This window comes from Hemitrygon akajei, chromosome 12, assembly GCF_048418815.1.
Source record: "Hemitrygon akajei chromosome 12, sHemAka1.3, whole genome shotgun sequence".
Taxonomy (NCBI): Eukaryota; Metazoa; Chordata; class Chondrichthyes; order Myliobatiformes; family Dasyatidae; genus Hemitrygon; species Hemitrygon akajei.
The window spans coordinates 3,992,450-4,015,928 of record NC_133135.1 but is presented as its reverse complement, the minus strand read 5'-3'; the positions used below and the strand labels follow the sequence as shown (position 1 = coordinate 4,015,928).

Below are 23,479 nucleotides of genomic sequence, written 5' to 3'. Positions count from 1 at the left end.
CACTGGTGCTCTCTTCCACACACAGTCATCTGTCCATCAGGTTTTCTTCTCCCTTAGTTCCTCTCTCTCTGCCCTCCATCTCCCTCACTCACCTGGTTCCATTTGTTCATCACCCCCTCATCAGCCTTTATCCCATGATCCAACACCCATTACTGTGCTGCTCTACAGCAATCTTTCCTCTTTCCCATCAATTTTGATAAAAGACCTCAACAGAAAATATGAACTTTCATCTTTTGCCTCTGCAGATGTTGTTTGACCCACTGAGTTCTCTCAGCATTGTTTTTCTGTACTGTTAACTTTGGTGGAATTCCAAGTGTTCCAGTGCCTTGGAGATATAAAGCAGGAGAAAGACTAACAAAAGCATAAATATCTCACCCCAGTATTCATAGTTAAGATAATGTACAAGATAATGAGAGGCATTGATCATGAGGATAGTCAGAGGCTTTTCCCTAGGGCTGAAATGGCTAGCATGAGAAGGCATAGTTTTAAGGTGCTTGGAAGAAGGTACAAAGGAGATGTCAGGGGTAGGTTTTTTTTTTAAACGCAGAGAGTGGTGAGTGTGTGGAATGGGCTGCTGGCAGCAGTGATAGAGGCAAAATGATAGGGTCATTTAAGAGACTCCTGGTTGGCTACCTGGAGCTTAGAAAAATAGAGGGCTATGGGTAAAGACTAAGGTAGGGACATGTTCGGCACACAGCTTTGTGGGCTGAAGAGCCTGTATTGTGCTGTATGTTTTCTATGTTTCTATGTTTAACTCTTCCTCCATCCCTCAACCTCCATTAATATCACAATTTATTTTCTAACAGCTATTCCATTGCTCCTTGTGTAGCCTGCTGTATGCAGTTGGAATTCCTACATTGTTAAATGCTATAGAACAGCTTGGAACATAGAACATAACAGCACAGTACAGGCCCTTCGGCCCACAATACTGTGCCAACCTAATAATCTACTCTAAGATCAATTTAACCCTTTCCTCCTACATAACCCACCACTTTTTATCATCCATGCCTATCTAAGGGTTTTTCTATCATGCCTATCCAAGAGTTTCTAAATGTCTCTAATGGATCTGCCTCTACCACCACTCCTGTCAAGTGACACACATCACCACCTGTGCAAAAAACTTACCTCTGACATCCCCTCCTCCACATTTTCCTCCAATCAACTTGAAATGATGCCCTCGTATTACTATCCCAGCAAAAACTCTCTGGCTGTCCACTTGATCTATGCCTCTTAACATTTTAGAACAACCTGAGATGGTAATTTTTTTTGTTAAAAAATATCCAACAATAACACTTCAAGGTTCAAATGATTTAAACATGGAACTTCATTCCATACTTCATCTGAACTTCCATGAGCACAGTGCTGAATTCAGGCGTGCAGAGCTGTTCAATGTACTCCAACCCTTTTGTTTCGTTAAAGTACTTCCTCTGAACAGTACTGAGAACGACATTCTGTGGGAAAGAGAAAGAAAGCATTCTACTACAGTTGGAAAAAATTGACAAATTTCATTCTTTGTGCAACCTCTTGTGAATCCTGACAGTTTCCATTAAGCTTAGAATAACAAATATGTTTAATGTTCCACACAGACATGATGTAATCTTAAATGTATAATCAGCATTGAGATCTGTGTGTTAATTCCAGTGCATCCAAAAAACCTTAATCATAGATTACCAGATGTCTAAGTTTCCTCCTACAGCCATCTTCCAGCAACATAGCCAAGATTATTTTATTTAGAGATATAATGTGGAATAGGCTCTTATGGCTCTTTGAGTCGCACCGCTCCAACAGCCCTGATTGAACCCTAGCCCAATCTTGTAACAATTTACCACAACAAATTAAGCTACCCACCCTGTACGTCTTTGGACAATGGGAGGAAATGGGAACACCTGGAGAAAACTCACGCATTCCACAGTGAGGATATACAGAGACCACCAGGGTTGAATGCTCAGCTCTGAAATCCCGAGCTGCAATAGTACTAATCGCTATGCTACTGCAGCATCCACAGCTCTTTGAAATTTTGGTATCGCCAATTCTCATATCCATTCCCTCATCTTATCTGCTCCTAGACTTTGGCCCAAATTTTAAGGCCCTGGCAATTGAAATTCCACCCAAATCTGACCAATTTTCCCTCCTTCTTTTAGACCACAGGTTCTCAACCTGGGGTCCAAGAACTCTTTGGTTAACGGAAAGAGTCCATGGCATAAAAAAATGTTGGGAACCTCTGTTTTAGACATTTCTTAAACCTTACAGACCTTACATCTCCTTTTGAGGGGCACTATGAAAAAAATCTGGTTACAATTCTGTTCAAGTACTAATGCGCATTTATTACGTTAAAGGGGTATTTGCAGCAGATCGTTCAACTTCTCTTGGTTCAAATCACTGGCCATGTCGTTCATATGGTCTAAGAATGATTTGATCATCTCACTCCTCTCTGGAACGTTGTCCTCAACCCATGGTGTGAACTCTGTGTGAACACACAGAAAGCTACCACTGCTGCAATGCTATCATATATTTTCTAACACTAGGGGTGTATAACCTGCCAAAAATCACTATAAGAATTATTCCCCCCAGATGGTACCAGTGGCCCAAATTTGGGGTCCTGGCTCACAGACTAATTATATATCTATAGTATACTGATGTTACTTTCTGCTGTAATATGAAAACCAACAACATTAATGTTCCATAATATTAAAGACCATAGGTTTTAAGTCTCTTGTAAAGGAAGAGAAAGGCATTGAAAGATGAAGGGAGAAAATTTCAGAGCTCAACAAGGTAACTAAAAGGATGGTCAGCAATGGAATGCAAGGTTAGAGCCACATACAGTATAAGAACTGAAGAAGCTGAGAAATCTCAAAAGACCATGATAACATGACTGTAACACAATTATTAAATTGATAATCATGTTGCCCAAATGACAAAATGTAGACCTAAACTACTGTTGAGAAGGTCTCCAGAGTGCTTACTTTGAAGTTCTCTGTGACGAGAGTGAAGAGTTTAGTCCCACTTCCTTTATCACAAGTAGTATTTGGCATTATAATTTCAAGAGGAGATAAAATCTGCAGTTTGGTAATGACCTGTAACATAGACAAAATGCAATGTAACCCAGTGCAATGAAATAATAAGGTAATAAGATTTTGGGAAAAAAAATTAATTTATCACTTTATTCATAGTCAAAAATGATTATAGCTTAATAAATCAATATAAGTGGTTTATCAATGAACCATAGAATGGTTACAGCACTGAAAGAGGCTACTATATGGATTCTCAGCTAAGGAAGGCATAGAGGGAATCAAGCCAAATGCAGGCAATTTGATTAGCACAGGTAGACATCACAGTCAGTATGAACAAAATAGGCCAAAAGTCACTTCTATAATCTACAATTCTAGGTTTAAGTCTCCCCTCATGTCCACACCAGAATAACCCACAGGTTCTCCCCAATAATTCTTTCTCCATTGTCATGCAGATTATTTCTCCAGTATATATTTGCCCATTTCCCTCCTGAAGGCCACTATGTTAAATGCCTCCACTACATCTGTAGGCACGCAATCCAGATTTTAAACAAAGACTGCACAAAACTTAAGTACATATTACATTGTACAGCACAGGAACAACCCCTTTGGCCCATAGAACATGGAACGGTACAACACAATACAGACCCTTTGGTCCATGATGTTGTGCCTAACTTTTAACCTACTCTAAGATTAATCTAACCATTCCCTCCTACGTAGCCCTCCATTTTCTCTACTTTTTGCGAAGGCTGAGGAAAGTCCATCTCCCACCTCCCCATCCTCATCACATTCTACAGGGGTTGTATTGAGAGCATCCTGAGCAGCTGCATCACTGTCTGGTTCGGAAATTGCACCATCTCAGATCACAAGATCCTGCAGCGGATAGTGAGGGTCAGCTGAGAAGATCATCGGGGTCTCTCTTTCCGCCATCACGGACATTTACGCTACACGCTGCATCCGCAAAGGAAACACCATTATGAAGGACCCCATGCACCCTTCATACAATCTCTTCTCCCTCCTGCCATCTGGGAAAAGGCTCCAAAGCATTCGGGCTCTCACGACCAGACTATATAAGCTTCTTTCCCCCAAGCTATCAGACTCCTCAATACCCGAAGCCTGGACTGACACCTTGCCTTGCTGTCCTGTTTATTATTTATTGTAATACCTGCACTGTTTTTGTGCACTTTATGCAATCCAGTGTAGGTCTGTAGTCTAGTATAGCTTTCTCTGTGTTTTTTTTTATTACGCAGTTCAATCTAGTTTTTTGTACTGTGTCATGTAAACCATGGTCCTGAAAAACATTGTCTCATATTTACTATGCACTGTACCAGCAGTTATGGTCGAAATGACAATAAAAGTTGACTTAACTTGATTTTCTATCATCTGTGTATTAATTTAAGAGCATCTTAAATAAGCCCAATGTGTACACCTCTATCACCAACCCTGGCAGTGCACTATACATACCTATCACTCTCTGTGTAAAAAACATACTTCTGACATCTCTCCTGTACTTCACTGCAATCACTATAGAATTCTGCTCTCTCATGTTAGTTTGGCAGACCACTAATATTAGTAAAGATATTAAATTCACAATCAAATGTCCAACTAAATGAATTTCTTCTGCCTAAATAATGTCCATATCCTTCCACTCTTGCATATTCATGTGCCCATCTAAGAGCCTAAGACCCTAAGACCCTCTTGAACACCACTAATGTTAGTGTTAGTTCTTTTCCCTTTACAATAAGACCGTAAGATATAGGACCGTAATTAGGCTATTTGGACCATCAAATCTGCTCCACCATTTCATTATGGCCGGTACATTTTTCCTCAGCCCCAATTTCCTATCTTCCCCTCCGCCCCCCCCCCACCCCCGTACCCTTCACACCCTGACCAATCAAAAATTTAATCGACATCTGCCTTAAATATATATATAAATACTTGGCCTCTATAGCTGCCTGTGACAACCAATTCCCAGATTCACCACTCTCAGGCCAAAGAAATTCCTCCATATCTCCTTTGTAAAAGGACGCCTCTTCTTTCTGAGGCTGTACTCTCTGGTCTTAAGACACTCCCACCACATCTTCTCTACATGCACTCTATCAAGGCCTTTCATCATTTGATAGGTTTCAATTAGGTCACCCTTCATTCTTCTGAATTCTAGTGGATACTGGGCAGAGCCATCAAAGCTCTTCATATAACAAGCCAGTCAATCCTGGAATTAATTTTGCAAACCTCCTTTGAACCCTCTATAGTTTCAGCACATCCTTTTTTAAGATGAGAGGACCAAAACTGCTCACAATATTCCAAGTGAAGTTTCACCAGGGCTTTATAAAATCTCAATATTACATCCTTACTTTTATATTTTAGTCTTCTTGAAATGAATGCTAATTTCACATTTGCCTACCTCACCACAGACTCAACCTGCAAATTAACCTTCAGAGAATCCCATACAAGGATGCCCAAATCCCACTGTGCCTCAGCTTTTTGTACTTTCTCTCCATTTAAAAAATAGTCAATCCTTTAATTTCTTCTGCCATAGTTAATGACCATACACTTCCTGGCACTGTATTCCATCTGCCATTAATTTGCCCATTCTCCTAATCTAGCTAAATCCTTATGTAGCCTTTCCACTTCCTCAAAACTACCTGTCCTTCCACCTATCATTGTATCATCTGAAAACTTTGCAACAAAGCCATCAATTCCATCAACCAAATCATTGACGTACTATATAACGTCAAAAGAATCGGTCCCAACATAGACCCCTATGGAATAGCACTAGTCACCAACAGCCAACCAGAAAAGGCTCCCTTTGTTCCTATTCTTTGCCTCCTACCAATCAGCCACTGCTTTGTCCATGCCAGAATCTTTCCTGTAATACCATGGCCTTGTAGCTTGTTAACCAACCTCATATGTGGCACCTTGTCAAAAGCCTCCTGAAAATCCCAGTACACATCAACCGATTCTCCTTTGTCTACCCTGCTTGTTATTTACATAGAAACATAAAAAACATAGAACATTTCTTCAAAGAATTCCAAGAGTTGTCCTACAAGACTTTCCATTGAGGAAACCATGCTGACTACGGCTTATGTGCCTCCAAGTATCCCAAAACCACATCCTAACAATCGACTCCAACATCTTTCCAACCACTGAGGGTAGAGTAACTGGCCTATAATTTCCTTTCTTCTACCTCTCCCCCTTCTTGAAAAGTGGAGAGACATTTGCAATTTTCCAGTCTTCCAGAAACATCCCAGAATCTAGTGATTCTTGAAAGATCATTACTAATACTTCCCCAATCTCTTCAGCCACCTCTTTCAGAACCCTGGGGAATACACGATTTGGTTCAGATGACTTATCGATCTTCAGACCTTTCAGTTTCCCAAAAACCAACTACTTCAGGACTCCTGATATCTGCAACTTACACCACACTGCGGTCAGATATCCATGCTCACCGTCCTTTTCCACTTCATGTATCTGAACAAACTTTTAGTACATAGAACATAGAAATCTACAGCACATTATAGGCCTTTCAGCCCAGTGTTGCGCCAACCCTGTAACCCACTCTAAAAATTGTCTAGAATTACCCTACCACATAGCCCTCTATTTTTCTAAGCTCGATGTACCTATCTAAGAGTCTCTTAAAAGACACTATTATATCTGCCTCCACCACCATCTCTGGCAGTGCATTTCACGCACCCACCACTGTGTGTGGGAAAACTTACCCCAGGCATCCCCCCCCCCGTACCTACTTCTAAGCACCTTGAAACTATGCCCCCTTGTGTTAGCCATTTCAGCACTGGGAAAAAGCCTCTGGCTATCCTCAAGATCAATGCCTCATCTTGTCTTTAGAATCGTTCTTCCCCTTTGGTATGTATATATCCAGTGCCTTCCAAGTTGCTTCCAGAAATTCTAACTATTGCTGCTCTGCCACCTTCCCTGCCAGTGTTCTTTTCCAATCAACTCTGGCCAACTGCTCTCTCATGCCTCTGTAATTCCCTTTACTCCACTGTAATACTGATAACTCTGACTTTAGTTTCTCCTTCTCAAATTTCAGGGTAAATTTGATCATATGATCACTTGCTCCTAAGGGTTCTATTACCTGAATCTCAAGTCAAGTCAAGCCACTTTTTATTGTCATTTCGACCATAACTGCTGGTACAGTACACAGTAAAAATGAGACAATGTTTTTCAGGACCATGGTACTACAAAAAATAGTACAAAAACTACACTAAACTACGTGAAAACAGCACAGAAAAAAACTACACTAGACTACAGACCTACCCAGGACTGCATAAAGTGCACAAAACAGTGCAGGCATTACAATAAATAAGCAAGACAATAGGCACAGTAGAGGGCAGTAAGTTGGTGTCAGTCCAGGCTCTGGGTATTGAGCAGTCTGATAGCTTGGGGGAAGAAACTGTTACATAGACTGGTTGTGACAGCCCAACTGCTCCGGTGCCTTTTCCCAGATGGCAGGAGGGAGAAGAGTTTGTATGAGGGGTGCGTGAGGTCCTTCATAATGGTGTTTGCTTTGCCGATGCAGCGTGTAGTGTAAATGTCCGTAATGGCGGGAAGAGAGACCCCGATGATCTTCTCAGCTGACCTCACTATCCACTGCAGGGTCTTGCGATCCGAGATGGTGCAATTTCCAAACCAGGCAGTGATGCAGCTACTCAGGATGCTCTCAATACAACCCCTGTAGAATGTGATGAGGATGGGGGGTGGGAGATGGACTCTCAACCAATTCCAGTTCATTGCACATCACCCAGTCCAGAAGAGCTGATCCCCTAGTGGGCTCAACCATAAGCTTTTCTAAAAGGCCTTTTTGTAGACATTCTAGAAATTCCCCCTCTTGGAATCCAGCATGAACCTGATTTTCCCAATCTACTTGCATATTGAATTCCCCCATGACTATTGTAACATTGCCCTTTTGGCATGCATTTTCTATTTCCCATTGTAATTTGTAGACCACATCCTTACTACTGTTTAGGAGTTTGTTTAAAACTCCCACTTGGGTCTTTGTTCCCTAGCAGTTCCTTAGTTCCTTAGCTCTATCCAAAATGATTCAACCCCTTCCACTCTTTCTAATGATTGAATTTCCATTTTTATCAACAGAGCAACTCCACCCCCTCTGCCTTCCTAACAGTCCATTCAATACAATGTGTATCATTGGAAAATTAAACTCACTTTCAGCCTCGATTCAGTGATGTCTACAAAAGCATGCACAGTGTCTATAAACAGTATTTACCTCCTTGGAAGTTATGTTTTGTTTTACAACACTGAATCACAGTGGATTTAATTTGGCTTTTTTGACACTGTATCAACAGAAAAAAAATACTTTCTTGCCAAAGTGACTGCAGATCTCTACAAAATGATCTAAATTAATTACAAATATAAAACACAAAATAATTGACTGCATAAGTATTCACTCTTTAATATGAAAATCATCATTGGTGCAGCCAATTGGTTTTAAAAGACACATAATTAGTTAAGATGTCCTAGATACATATAAACTTGTGTGCACTCAAATTTTACACATTACAGTAAAAAATACACCTGCATTTGGAAGGTCCAACTGTTGGTGGGTCAGTATCCTAGCAGAAACAACACAAAAGAACACTCAGAGCAACCCCACAAAAAGATTATTGAAAAGCACAAGTCAGCAGATGGATACAAGAAAATTTCTAAGGCACTGAATATCCTTAGTACAGTTAAGTCAATCATCAAGAAGTAGAAAGAATATAGTACAGCTGGAAATCTGCCTAGAGTAGGTCATCCTCAAAAACTGAGTGACCATGCAAGAAGGGAACTAGTGAGGGAGGCCACCAGGAGACCTATGACAACTCTGGAGAAGTTACAGGCTTCAGTGGCTGAGATGAGAGAGACTGCACATTCAATAAATATTGTTCAGTTGCTTCACCAGTCGCAGCTTTATGGGAGAGTGGCAAAGAGAAAGATGCTATTGAAAAAAAATTCACATGAAATCTTAGCCAGTTTGCCAGAAGGCATGTGAAAGACTCTGAAGTCAGCTGGAAAAAGGTTCTACGGTCTGATGAAACCAAAATTGAGCTTTTTAGCCATCAGACTAAACGCTGCACATCATCAAAAGCACACCATCCCTACCGTGGAGCTGCATCATGCTGTGGGGATGCTTCACTGCAACGGGCCCTGGAAGCCTTGTGAACGTAGAAAGGAAAATGAATACAGCAGAATACAGGGAAATCCTAGAGGATACCTGATGTAGTCTGTGAGAGAACTGTGACTTGAGATATTTGTTTTCCAGCAAGACAATGATCAGAATCAGAATCAGGTTTATTATCACCTGTATGTGACGTAAAATTTGTTAGCAGCAACAGTTCAATGTAATACATAATATAAAACAGAGAAAAAATAATAATTAATAAATAAATCAATTACAGTATATGTATATTGAATATATTTTTTAAATGTGCAAAAAACAGAAAAACTGCATACTAAAAAAAGTGAGGTAGTGTCCAACGGTTCAATGTCCATTTAGGAATCCGATGGAAGAGGGGAAGAAGCTGTTCCTGAATCGCTGAGTGTGTGCCTGCAGGCTTCTGTACCTCCTACTTGATGGTAACAGTGAGAAAAGGGCATGCCCTGGGTGCTGGAGTTCCTTAATAATAGACGCTGCCTTTCTGAGATACCACTCCCTGAAGGTGTCCTGGGTACTTTGTAGGCTAGTACCTACAAAGTACTATTGAGAAATATACCTGACATAATCATTATATATACCTGAACTATAATCTCTATGTATTAGCTATTTACTATACTATGTAATCACTTCTAGGTACTGAATATTACTATGTATTATTTTACTAGACACATTTTGCTATGTGTTGTTTTAACTAGATACTTTGTACTCTCTTAGCTGCATACTGTGGCACTTACAGAACACTTGTTTAGTTAGCAGCACTATTAGCTGAAATGTACCCCATGTATTACACTCAGCCTTTGTTTAGTACGAGATAACGGTGGTGGAAAGGATGGTGCGAGCAGGAATGTAATGTGAGGGAGGTTGTCTGGAAAACATAATCTTGGCCACGAATAAGGCCCCAATGCGAACGGGTGAAAAACAATGGTGGTGCACCGTGGGCTAGGCAAGAGCGATTAATTAATTCATATATAGATGATATGCAATTAAAACTTGATTGGGTATGCTGATGAAACCGAAATGTAACTGAGATAAGAAATTACGATAAAGAATGCTGTACACCGGAGCTCGGGGGGCTTTCGGTGACAAGTTCATTGATTGCCTCAGCCTTTGTTTGCAAATAAAGGTTTAAACTTCTCGAAGAATTGTCTGCGTCTCCTGGTCATTTCAAGTAACCACGACAAAATTGGCGCCCGAACAGGATTGGAAAGAGACCCGCGAAAAAGATTCGGCGGGTTGAGGCCGCTTCCCGGTCCCTCGGGAGCCCTCACAGAGCTAACAGAATTACGGGTGCACCCAGAAAAAAGGTAAGCGCTTTTTGCGACAATTTGGACTAAAATTCTGTTGGTTTTGGGGGTCTCAGGGACTCAGAGGTGTGTAGCAACTGCCGAAGGGTCTCTCCGATCCAAAGAATCTGGCAGAATTGAGGGTTTGACAGGAGGCTTGATCGAGAACACTGCAGTGGGGGTAAGTACGAATAAGGTAATAAGAAGTTGAGTAAAAAAAATTCCACGTGGTGTTGGTAAATCCCTGTGAATACCGCTTTGCACGAAGTGAAGGGCTGAATGGGCAGGGTAAGGAAAAATAGAGACAATCCCTGTGGATACCGCTTCGTATGAAACGAAGGGCTGAACGGGCAGGGAGAGTGAAGAGAAACTTCTGTGAGTACTGCCCTAGGTTGAGGGCTGCTCAGACAGAACGGAACAAAAGGTAAGAAGAATTTGATAAATTGCTTGAACACTGGTAGAATAAACTGTAGGGCTAGACATAAAGATAGGATCGGGTAAGTATTTGAACTGTGAGATTTTTTTTAAAGAAATAATACCTAAGAGAAGAAGAGAATAACATGACGGAAGAAAAAGGAACAGCAGTCGACATACTGTGCAAGAAATTCCCGGTAAGTAGAGGTGAGATCATTGCAATTTCAGAGAAATGGGAAAAAAGAACCAAAAACCTGCACACGAAATGGCCAAAAGAAGGAACATTCGATGTAAGCTTGTGTGAAGAGATAGAAGCACTAATTAAAAATCATAAACCAAACGATAAGTCCAAGAACGAGATAGAGGGAGAAAGGATAAGGATGGAACAGGAAAGAAGGGAGATGGAAAGAGAAGTGGAAAGGCTACAGCAGCAGAGAGAGAAGAGGGATTATGAGGAGTATCGGTTATACTGTAGAGACAGACAGACAGACTAGAAGAGAACAGGAATCATCTAGACGGCAAGAACGGAGTGAGTTGAAAGGAAGTTGGAGGAAGGTAGGAGATGAGAGTTTGGAGGAAGTACGAGAGAGGACGGAGAGGCAGATATTGGAGATGGAAGAGGGGACTAGAGTGGAGAAGGAGCAAGGAAGAAGGTATACCCCAGGAAGGTATGAGTGGCAGCCAGTAGTAATAGGGCCAGCAATAGATGAAGAACCAAGTGAGGAAGGAAGCTTGATTACATGGAACGGGGAGAAGGAAATGCTGCCATTGCTGGTAAAAGGATCAGGACAAGTACAGTATATCCCTTGGGGATCCCAGGACCTGGACGGGCTGAAAAATACTCTGCCTAGTCTGCACGAGGGGGCAGGAAAGTGGATTAGAGCCTTTGAGGAGGAAACAATGGGACGATTGTTGGCTATGGGAGATTTGAAGGCACTGCTGATAAGGTTGATGGGAACTTCCAAGCTGAGAGAACTGATGGAAATGGCTGGCTTACAGAATGTGGACAGCCCACAGACTGATGGGACCAATTTTGATCCAGTGAGGCAGAGGGTATGGCAGGCCCTCAGGAAGCTTTATCCACCAGAGTAGACCCCAAAGCCTTAAAGGGGGAACTACTGGGAGATACTGAAAACCCAGCAGCCTATGTAGAAAACCAATCGAAAAGGTGGAGACTGGAGACTGAGCAAGAGGTGGAAAATAGCTTGTTTCTGAACTCACTGTTCCGACAGAGCATTTTGGATGCAATGCCTCCGCAGGTCAACTCTAAATTGGAGGAAGTGGTTGGGCTGTCGTCACTGACCCCACAAGCATTCAGCGATCATGTAGTCCACGCGGTGGAGAAATATCGGAAAGACAAATGAAAGCTGGATGAGCAGCAAGAAGAGGTGCAGCGAAAGCCATTGCAAATGCAGCTCGAAGAACTGAAAAAGAAGGAAAAAGAAAAAAGCAAAAAGATGCTGCCAGCCACCACAAGTGTGAGTACAACCATTAAAGTGAATGAAGCACCACTAGATGGAGGAACCGGTCATTCTGTCAGTCAAGGGCCAGAAAACCCCATGCCAATAATGAATGTCTTTGGAGGAGCATTTCCACAGATGCCCTATCAGGGACAGAGTAGATTTAAGCAACAGCCCAGACAGGACTGGAAGTCCCAAGGAGGGGGGCAGAGGAGTTATGGACAGACTGGTTAGAAAGCAAACTAGGGGGATGGGGTGCGTGGCTGACTAAATTGGCAATGACTGCAGGTATTGTGCTGATAAGTTGTGCATTTATTCTGTGCTGTTTTCTTCCATGTCTCAAGACTTTGATAGTGCATGCGACAGCAAAACGATTCCCGATGCTCCTGGAAATTGTTGAATCTGACCCCAGACAAGGAGAAAAACCAATGATGTACTGTTACAGTCTGCCCGATGCATCAGATGGGCTGGAGGGTGTTAATGATGTGGACACTAGTCTGTAAAGGTGTCTGAGTCTTTTTCCCTGTCTCAGCTACGGAGGGACAGGTTTTTGGCTCAGCAGCCTAGGGTAACAGAGAGAGATCATTTTGAGCTCCGAGTACGGAAATTGTAGTTGACCCAAATTTGGGATTAAAATGCTGGACTTTATTTTGGCTTTGGTGCACGGCCTCTGAGTGTTCTCTTTCTGTGCGAGACCCTGTGGGTCTCAAAGGGGGGATTATATTGAGAAATATACCTGACATAATCATTATATATACCTGAAATATAATCCCTATGTATTAGCTATTTACTATACTATGTACCGGTAATCACTTCTAGGTACTGAATATTACTATGTATTATTTTACTAGACACATTTTGCTCTGTGTTGTTTTAACTAGATACTTTGTACTCTCTTAGCTGCATACTGTGGCACTTACAGAACACCTGTTTAGTTAGCAGCACTATTAGCTGAAATGTACCCCATGTATTACACTCAGCCTTTGTTTAGTACGAGAAAACGGTGGCGGACAGGATGGTGTGAGCAGGAATGTAATGTGAGGGAGGTTGTCTGGAAAACATAATCTTGGCCACGAATAAGGTCCCTATGCGAATGGGTGAAATATAATGGTGGCGCACCGCGGGCTAGGCAAGAGCGATTAATTAATTCATATATAGATGATATGCAACTAAAAATTGATTGGGTATGCTGATGAAACCGAAATGTAACTGAGATAAGAAATTACTATAAAGAATGCTGTACACCGGAGCTCGGGGGGCTTTCGGTGACAAGTTCATTGATTGCCTCAGCCTTTGTTTGCAAATAAAGGTTTAAACTTCTCGAAGAATTGTCTGCGTCTCCCACGACAGTACCCAGGATGGAGCTGACTAGATTTACAACACTCATCAGCTTTTTTCGGTCCTGTGCAGTAGCACCACCAACACCACCCGCCCCCCCCCATACTTGACGGTGATGCAACCTGTCAGAATGCTTTCCACAGTACATCTACAGAAGTTTTTGAGTGTACTTGTTGACATGCCAAATCTCTTCAAACTCCTAATGAATTATAGCCGCTGTCTCGCCTGGCTATGTTGGGACCAGGTTAGATCCTCAGAGATCCTGACACCCAGGAAATTGAAGCTGCTCACTCTCTCCACTTCTGATCCTTCTATGAGTATTGGTATTTGTTCCTTTGTCTTACCCAACCTGAAGTCCACAGTCAGCTCTTTCATCTTACTGATGTTGAATGCCAGGTGGTTGCTGCAGTACCACTCCACTAGTTGGCATATCCAACTCCTGTACACCCTCTTGTCACCACCTGAGATTCTACTAACAATGTTTGTATCGTCAGCAAATTTATAGATCGTACTTGAGCTATGCCTAGCCACACAGTCATGGGTATATAGAAAGTAAAGCAGTGAGCCAAGCATACACCCCTAAAGTATGCCAGTGTTGATCATCAGTGCGGAGGATATGTTATCATCAATCCGCACAGATTGTGGTCTTCCAGTTAGGAAGTCAAGGATCCAATTGCAGAGGGAGGTACAGAGGCCCAAGTTCTGCAACTTCTCAATCAGGATTGTGGGAATGATGGTATTCAATGCAGAGCTACAGTTGATGAACAGCATCCTGACGTAGGTGTTTGTGTTGTCCAGGTGGTCTAAAGCCGTGTGGAGAGCCATTGAGATTACATCTGCCATTGACCTATTGTGGCAATAAGCAACTTGCAATGGGTCCAGGTCCTTGTTCAGGCAGGAGTTCAGTCTAGTAATGACAAACCTCTCAAAGCATTTCATCACTGTCAATGTGAGTGCTACCAGGCGATAGTCATTAAGGTAGCTCACATTATTCTTAGAAACATAGAAAACCTACAGCACAATACAGGCTTTTTCTAAGCTCCGTGTACCTATCCAAAAGTTTCTTAAAAGATCCAATCGTATTCGCCTCCACCACCATTGCCGGCAGCCCATTCCACGCACTCACCACTCCCTGCATAAAAAAAATTACCCCTGATATCTCCTCTGTACCTACTTCTAAGCATGTTTAAAACTATGCCCTCTCATGCTAGCCATTTCAGACCTGGGAAAAAGCCTCTGATTATCCACGCGATCAATCCTCTCCTTATTTTGTACACCTCTATCAGGTCACCTCTCATCCTCCTTCACTCCAAGGAGAAAAGGCCGAGTTCACTCAACCTGTTTTCATAAGGCATGCTCCCCATTCTAGGCAACATCCTTGTAAATCTCCTCTGCACCCTTTCTATGGCTTCCACATCCTTCCTGTAGTGAGGCAACCAGAAATGAGCACAGTACTCCAAGTGGGGTCTGACCAGGGTCCTATATAGCTGCAACAATACCTCTCAGCTCTTAAATTCAATTCCACGATTGATGAAGGGTCCCAGAACAATAAATGATGTTCAAAGTTTATGCAAAGTCACAAATAGAAGGGTTGTGTGTGGTGGTAATAATCTTCTGAGGTATGTCTATTTCAATGCAAGGAGTATTGTGGGGAAGGCTGACAAGCTAAGGGCGTGGATTGACACATGGACTTATAACATTGTAGCCATTAGTGAAACTTGGCTACAGGAGGGGCAGGACTGGCAGCTTAATGTTCCAGGGTTCCAATGTTTCAGAAGTGATAGAGGCAGAGGAATGAAGGGTGGGGGAGGGGGGTGCCAGTGCTAGTGAGGGAAAATGTTACAGCAGTGCTCAGGCAGGACATATCAGAAGGCTTGTCTACTGAGGCCATATGAGTGGAGCTGAGAAACTGGAAAGGTATGACCACATTAATGGGGTTGTGTTATAAACCATCCAATAGTCAGCGAGAATTGGAGGAGCAAATCTGCAGAGATGTGGCAGACAACTGCAGGAAAGTTGTGATAGTAGGGGATTTTAATTTTCCACATATTGATTGGGACTCCCATACTGCTAAAGGTCTAGATGGGTTAGAGTTTGTAAAATGTGTTCAGGAAAGTTTTTTAAATCAATATATAGAGGTACCAACTAGAGAGGATGCAATATTAGATCTCCTATTAGGAAACGAGTTAGGACAGGTGACAGAAGAATACGTACACAATGCTGGAAGAACTCAGTAAGTCAGGCAGCATCCGTGAGAAAAGAGTAGCCAATGTTTTGGGCCGTGATGGAAGTATGTGTAGGGGAACACTTTGGTTCCAGTGATCAAAACACCATTAGTTTCAACTTGATCATGGATAAAGATAGATCTGATCCTTGGGTTGAGGATCTAAACTGGAAAAAGGCCAAATTTGAAGAAATGAGAAAGGATCTCAAAAGGGTAGATTGGGACAGGTTGTTCTCTGGCAAGGATGTGATTGGTAAGTGGGAGGCCTTCAAAGGAGAAATTTTGAGAGTGTAGAGTTTGTATGTTCCTGTCAGGATTAAAGGCAAAGTGACTAAGGATAAGGAACCTTGGTTCTCGAGGGATATTGGAACTCTGATAAAGAAGAGAGAGATGTATAACATGTATAGGCAACAGGGAGCAAATAAGGTACTTGAGGGGCATAAAAAGTGCAAAAGAATACTTAAGAAAGAAATCAGGAGGGCTAAAAATCATGAAATCATGAGGTTGCTTTGGCAGTCAAGGTGAAGGATAATCCAAAGAGCTTCTACAGGTATATTAAGAGCAAAATGACAGTAAGGGATAAAATTGGTCCTCTTGAAGATCAGAGTGGTCAGCTATGTATGGAGCCAAAAGAAATGGGGGAGATCTTAAATGGTTTTTTTTGCGTCTGAATTTACTAAGGAAACTAGCATGGAGTCAATGGAAATAAAACAAACAAGTAGTGAGGCCATGGAACCTATACAGATTGAAGAGTAGGAGGAGGTGCTTGCTACCTTGAGGCAAATCACAGTAGATAAATCCCCAGGACCTGACAGGGTATTCCCTTGGACCTTGAAGGAGACTAGTGTTGAAATTACAGGGGCCCTGGCAATGTCGGTATCTACAAGTAAGGTGCCGGAAGATTGGACAATAGCTCATATTGTTCCGTTGCTTAAAAAAGGCTCTAAAAGTAATCTGGGAAATTATGACAGGTAATTTTGACGTTGGTAATAGGTAAATTATTGGAAGGAGTACTAAGAGATAGGATCTACAAGTATTTGGATAGACAGGGACTTAATTGGGAGAGTCAACAAGACTTTGTGCCTGGTAGGTCATGTTTAACAAATCTATTAACAGTTTTTCGAGGAGGTTACCAGGAAAGTGGATGAAGGGAAGGCAGTGGATGTTGTCTACATGGACTTCAGTAAGGCCTTTGACAAGGTCCCGCATGGGAGGTTAGTTAGGAAGATTCAGTTGCTAGGTATACGTGGTGAGGTAGTAAACTTGATTAGACATTGACTCAATGGGAGGAGCCAGAGAGTGGTAGTGGAGGATTGCTTCTGAGTGGAGGCCTGTGACTAGTGTTGTGCCACAGAGATCAGTGCTGGGTCCATTGTTATTTGTCATCTATATCAATGATCTGGATGATAATGTGGTAAATTGGATCAGCAAATTTGCTGATGATACAAAGATTGGAGGTGTAGTGGACAGTAAGGAAGGTTTTCAAAGCTTTCAGAGGGATTTGGACCAGCTGGAAAAATGGTCTGAAAAATGGCAGATGGAGAGTGAGGTATTGCAGTTTGGAAGGACAAACCGAGGTAGAACATACAAGGTAAATGGTAGGGCACTGAGGAGTGCAGTAGAAGAGGGATCTGGGAATACAGGTACAAAATTCCCTAAAGGTGCGATCACAGGTAGATAGGGTTGTAAAGAGAGCTTTTAGTACATTGGCCTTTATAAATCCAAGTATTGAGTATAAGAGTTGGAATGTTATGGTGAGGTTGTACAAGGCATTGGTGAGTGCGAATTTGGAGTAGTGTGTGCAGTTTTGGTCACCAAATTACAGGAAGGATATTAATAAGGTTGAAAGAGTGCAGAGAAGGTTTACAAGGATGTTGCCAGGACTTGAGAAACTGAGTTACAGAGAAAGGTTGAATAGGTTAGGACATTATTCCCTGGAGCGTAGAAGAATGAGGGGAGATTTGATAGAGGTATATAAAATTATGATGGGTATAGATAGACTGAATGCAAGAAGGCTTTTTCCACTGAGCTAGGAGAGAAAAAAAAACAGAGGACATGGGTTAAGGGTGAAGGGGGAAAAGTTTAAAGGGAACATGGGGGGGGGCTTCTTCACACAGAGTGTGGTGGGAGTGTGGAATGAGTCGCCAGATGAAGTAGTAAATACAGGCTCACTTTTAACATTTAAGAAAAACTTGGACAGGTACATGGATGAGAGGTGTATGGAGGGATATGGTCCAGGTGCAGGTCAGTGGGACTAGACAGGAAAATGGTATGGCACAGCCAAGAAGGGCCAAAAGGCCTGTTTATGTACAGTAATGTTCTATGGTTCTAACATATCCCTGAGACACACCACTGGTCACAGATCTCAATGCAGAATATGACCCGTCTACAACCACTCTTTGCCTTCTCTGGGCAGTTCTGGATCCACAAAGCAATGTCCCCTTGGAGCCCATGCCTCCTTACTTTCTCAATATGCTTTGCATGGGGTACCTTATCAAATGCCTTGCTGAAATCCATATACACTATATCTACTGCTCTTCCTTCATCAACGTGTTTAGTCACATCCTCAAAAAGTTCAATCAGGCTCGTAAAGCATGACCTGTCCTTGATAAAGCCATACTGACTACTCCTAATCATATTATACCTCTCCAAATGTTCATAAGTCCTGCCTCTCATGATCTTCTCCATCAGCTTACCAACTACTGAAGTAAGACTCACTGGTCTATACCTTTGTAGGATATCTCTACTCCCTTTCTTGAATAAGGGAATAACATCCTCAACCCTCCAATCCTCCGGAACCTCTCCCATCCCTATTGATGATGCAAAGATCATTGCCAGAGACTCATCAATCTCCTCCCTCGCCTCCCACAGTAGCCTGGGGTACATCTCATCCAGTTCCAGTGGGTTATCCAATTTGATGCTTTCCAAAAGTTCCAGCACATCCTCTTTCTTACTATCTACATGCTCAAGCTTTTCAGTCCGCTGCAAGTCATCACTACAATCACCAAGATCCTCTTCCATAGTGAATACTGAAGTAAAGTATTCATTTCTTACCTTTGCTATTTCCTCTGGTTCCATACACACTTTCCCACTGTCACACTTGCTAGGTCCTATTCTTTCACGTCTTATCCTCTTGCTCTTCACATACTTGTAGAATGCCTTGGGGCTTTAAAATTTAAGAGACTACTAGACAGGTATATGGAGGAATTTAAGGTGGGGGGTTATATGGGAGGCAGGGTTTAAGGATTGGCACAACATTGTGGGCTGAAGGGCCTGTACTGTGCTGTACTATTCTATGTTCTCTATGTTCTGTTTCCTTAGTCCTGCCTGCCAAGGCCTTCTCATGGACCCTTCTGGCTCTCCAAATTTCCTTCTTAAGCTCCTTCCTATTAGCCTTATAATCTTCTAGATATATAACATTATCTAGCTCTCTGAACCTTTCGCAAGCTTTTCTTTTCTTCTTGACCAGATTTACTAGAGCCTTTGTACACCCCAGTTCCTGTATCCTACCATAACCTCCCTGTCTCATTGGAACATACCTGTGCAGAACTCCACACAAATATCCCCTGAACATTTGCCACATTTCTTCTGTACCTTTCCCTGAGAACATCCGTTCCCAATTTAAGCTTCCAAGTTCCTGCCTGATAGCCTCATAACTCCCCTTACTCCAATTAAACGCTCTTCTAACTCGTCTGTTCCTATCTTTCTCCAATGCTATTGTAAAGAAGATAGAATTAAGATCACTATCTCCAAAATGCTCTCCCACTGAGAGATCTGACACCTGACCAGGTTCATTTCCCAATAACAAATCAAGTACTGTCTCTGCTCTTGTAGGCTTATCTACATATTGTGTCAAGAAACCTTCCTGAACACACCTAACAAACACCACCCCATCTAAACCCCTTGCTCTAGGGAGATGTCAATCAATATTTGGGAAATTAAAATCTCCCATCACGACAACTCTGTTATTATTACACCTTTCCAGGATCTGTTTCCCTATCTGCTCCTCAATATCCCTGTTACTATTGGGTGCCCTATAAAAGACACCCAGTAGAGTTATTGACCCCTTCCTGTTTCTAACCTCTACCCACAGAGACTCCGTAGACAATCCCTCCATGATGTCCACCTTTTCTGCAGACGTGACACGATCTCTGATCAACAGTGCCACGCCCCCACCTCTTTTGCCTCCCTCTCTGTCATTTCTGAAACATCTAAAACCCAGCACTTGAAGTAACCATTCCTGCCCCTGAGCCATCCAAGTCTCTGTAATGTCCACCACATCATAGCTCCAAGTACTGATCCACGCTCTAAGCTCATCCACTTTGTTCACAATACTCCTTGCGTTAAAATAGACACATCTCAAATCATTGGTCTGAGTGCATCCCTTCTCTATCACCTGTCTATCCTCCCTCACACACTGTCTCCAAGCTTTCCCTATTTGTGAGCCAACCGCCTCTTCCCCAGTCTCTTCAGTTAGGTTCCTACTCCCCAACAACTCTAGTTTAAACTCTCCCCAATAGCCTTAGCAAACCACCCCGCCAGGATATTGGTCCCCCTGGGATTCAAGTGCAACTTGTCCTTTTTGTACAGGTCACACCTCCCCAAAAGAGGTCCAATGATCCAGAAATCTGAATCCCTGCCCCCGCTCCAATCCCTCAGCCACACATTTATCATCCACCTCATTCTATTCCTATACTCACTGTCACGTGGCACAGGCAGTAATCCTGAGATTACTACCTTTGCAGTCCTGCTTCTCAACTTCCTTCTTAACTCCCTGTAGTCTGTTTTCAGGACCTCTTCCCTTTTCCTACCTATGTCATTGGTACCAATATGTACCACGACCTCTGGCTGTTCTCCCTCCCACTGCAGGATATTGTGGAGGCAATCTGAAACATCCCGGACCCTGGCACCTGGGAGGCAAACTGCCATCTGAGTTTCTTTCCTCTGTCCACAGAATCGCCCATCTGACCCCCTAACTATAGAGTTCCCTGTCACTACTGCCTTTCTCTTCCTTTCCCTACCCTTCTGAGCCACAGGGCCAGACTCTGTGCCAGAGGGTCGAATTTTTTAGGCACTGGTATAACTCTTGCCATTTTAAAGCAAATGGGAACTTCCGTCCGTTGCAGAGAGAGGTTGAAAATGGCCTTGAATACTCCTGCTAGCTGGTTGGCATGGGTTTTCAGAGTTTCCCAAATACTCCATTGGGACCTTCCACCTTGCGAGGGTTCACCCTCTTTAAAGTCAGCCTAACCTCAGCCACTGAGACAGAGATCACAGGATTATCAGGTGCAGCGGGGATCTTCACAGCTGTTGTTGTGTTCTCCCTTTCAAAGCAGGCATAGAAAGTGTTGAGTTCATCTGGTAGTGAAGTATCACTGCCATTCATGCTATTGGGTTTTGCTTTGTTGGAAGTAATGTCTTGAAAACCCTGCCAGAGTTGCCGTGCATCCAATATCGCTTCCAACCTCATTCGAAATTGTCTCTTCGCCCTTGAAATAGCCCTTCACAAATCATACCTGGTCTTCTGGTACAGGACTGGGCTTGTATACACTGGAATTTAGAAGGGTGATTGGGGATCTAATTGAAACATATAAGATTATTAAGGGATTGGACATGCTAGAGGCAGGAAACATCTTCCCGATGTTGGGGGAGTCCAGAACCAGAGACCACAGTTTAAGAATAAGGAGTAGGCCATTTAGAACAGAGTTGAGGAAAAGCTTTTTCACCCAGAGAGTTGTGGATCTAAGGAATGCTCTGCCTCAGAAGGCAGTGGAGGCCAATTCTCTGGATGCTTTCAAGAAAGAGTTAGATAGAGCTCTTGAAGATAGTGGAACCAAAGGATATGGGGAGAAGGCAGGAATGGGGTACTGATTATGGATGATTAGTCATGATCACATTGAATAGCGGTGCTGGTTTGAAGGGCCAAATGGCCTACTCCTGCACCTATTGTCTATTGTCTCTTGCCAGACTTGAATGCTACAGACCTAGCCTTCAGCAGACAATGTACGTCCTGGTTTTGGTTTTGGTTTGGACATACATTTTGGTTTGGGAATGTACAGTAATTTTTTGTGGGCATACACTCATCCACACAGGTTTTAATGAAGTTGGTAACAACTGCAGCATACTGATCCAGATTCAAAGATGAATCTGTGAATATAGTCCAGTCCACCGACTCAAAGCAGTCCTGTAGGCGCTCCTGTGCTTCTCTTGTCCATACCTTCTTGGTCTTCACTACTGGTGCTGCAGTCTTCAGTCTCTGCCTATACTCATGGAGTAGAAATACAGCTAGGTGATCAGACTTCTCGAAGTGAGTGCATGGAACAGCATGGTAGGCATTCTTGATGGTAGTATAGCAATGGTCCAGTGTGTTGTTTCCTCTGGGATTGCAAGTGATCTGTTGATGGTAATTGCTTAGTGATTTTTCCGACTTCCCTGGTTAAAATCTCACAAAACAATGGTGAAGATGCTAGGGTACACTGTTTCCTCGATATTGATCCCTTTGCTCAAATCATGTAAAGTCCAATCATATCCCAAGCATAAACCCAAAGCTACACAGGAAAGACTTAAATCAACTAAGTTAATGTCCTGGAGTAGCCAAGTCAGAGTCCAGGTGTCAATCCCATTGAAAATTGGTGGCTAGACTTGAAGAGGGCTGTTCACTCACAATCCCCATGCAATCTGATACAGTTTGAGCAGGTTTGTAAAGAAGAATGGGGAAAAATTGCAGTGTCCAGATGTGCAAAGCTGAGAGACCTATTCACACAGACTCAAGGCTGTAATTGGTGCCAAAGTTGCATTTACTAAATACCCCCTGAAGGGGGTAAATACTATTAAAATTATCTTGTGCATTTTGCTTGTAATTTCTTTGTTGAGATCTGTTTTCACTTTGACATGAAAGAGACTTTTTCTGTTGATCAGTGTCAAAAAAGCCAAATTAAATCCAGTGATTCAATGTTGTAAAACAATAAAACATGAAATCTTCGAAGGGGGTGAATACTTTTGTAACTTTGTTACAAATTCATCTACCTTATTCCATACACTGAGCACATTCAAATATAACATCTTCAGTCATGTATCCACCCTTTCTGATTTTGACAGTCACTGCATTGAGATGACATTTCAATTCATCCTGTTGACTGTAATTTTGCCTTATCAACAGCATCTTCTTATAAGGAGTCTCACAACACATTGTCTCAGTTTGTAAACTACCACATCTTCAATACCCTCACTCCAGTTTCCATGCCCCCCCCCCCCACCAAATTGGTTTAAACTCTCCCAAACAACTCTAGCCATCCTGCCCGCAAGGATATTGGACCGCTTGGGTTCAGGTGTAAACCATCCCTTTTGAAAAGGTCGTATCTTCCCCAGAGGAGATCCCAATGATCCATAGATCTGAACCTCTGCCTCCTGCACCAATTCCTCAGCACACATTTACCTGCCAGATCATCCTATTCTTACCCTCACTGGCATGTGGCACAGGTAGCAATCAAGAGATTTCCACCCTGGAGGTCTTGTTTTTCAGCTTTTGACCTAGCCCCCTAAAATCTCTCTTCACAACCTCCTCACTTTGTCTACCT

General features: G+C 42.6%; 1 protein-coding gene across 1 annotated transcript in view; it reads right to left on the bottom strand.

Moving 5' to 3' along the window:
• The window catches only part of msh4 (mutS homolog 4), a 213,455-nt gene that overhangs the window by 165,908 nt on the left and 24,068 nt on the right, over nucleotides 1–23,479 (bottom strand). The window contains exons 4-5 of the mRNA XM_073063909.1: nucleotides 2,964–3,074; nucleotides 1,336–1,451 (exon numbers count right to left, since the gene is read on the bottom strand). Coding sequence (XP_072920010.1) covers nucleotides 1,336–1,451; nucleotides 2,964–3,074 — 227 coding nt within the window. The remainder of the gene's footprint in view (nucleotides 1–1,335; nucleotides 1,452–2,963; nucleotides 3,075–23,479) is intronic.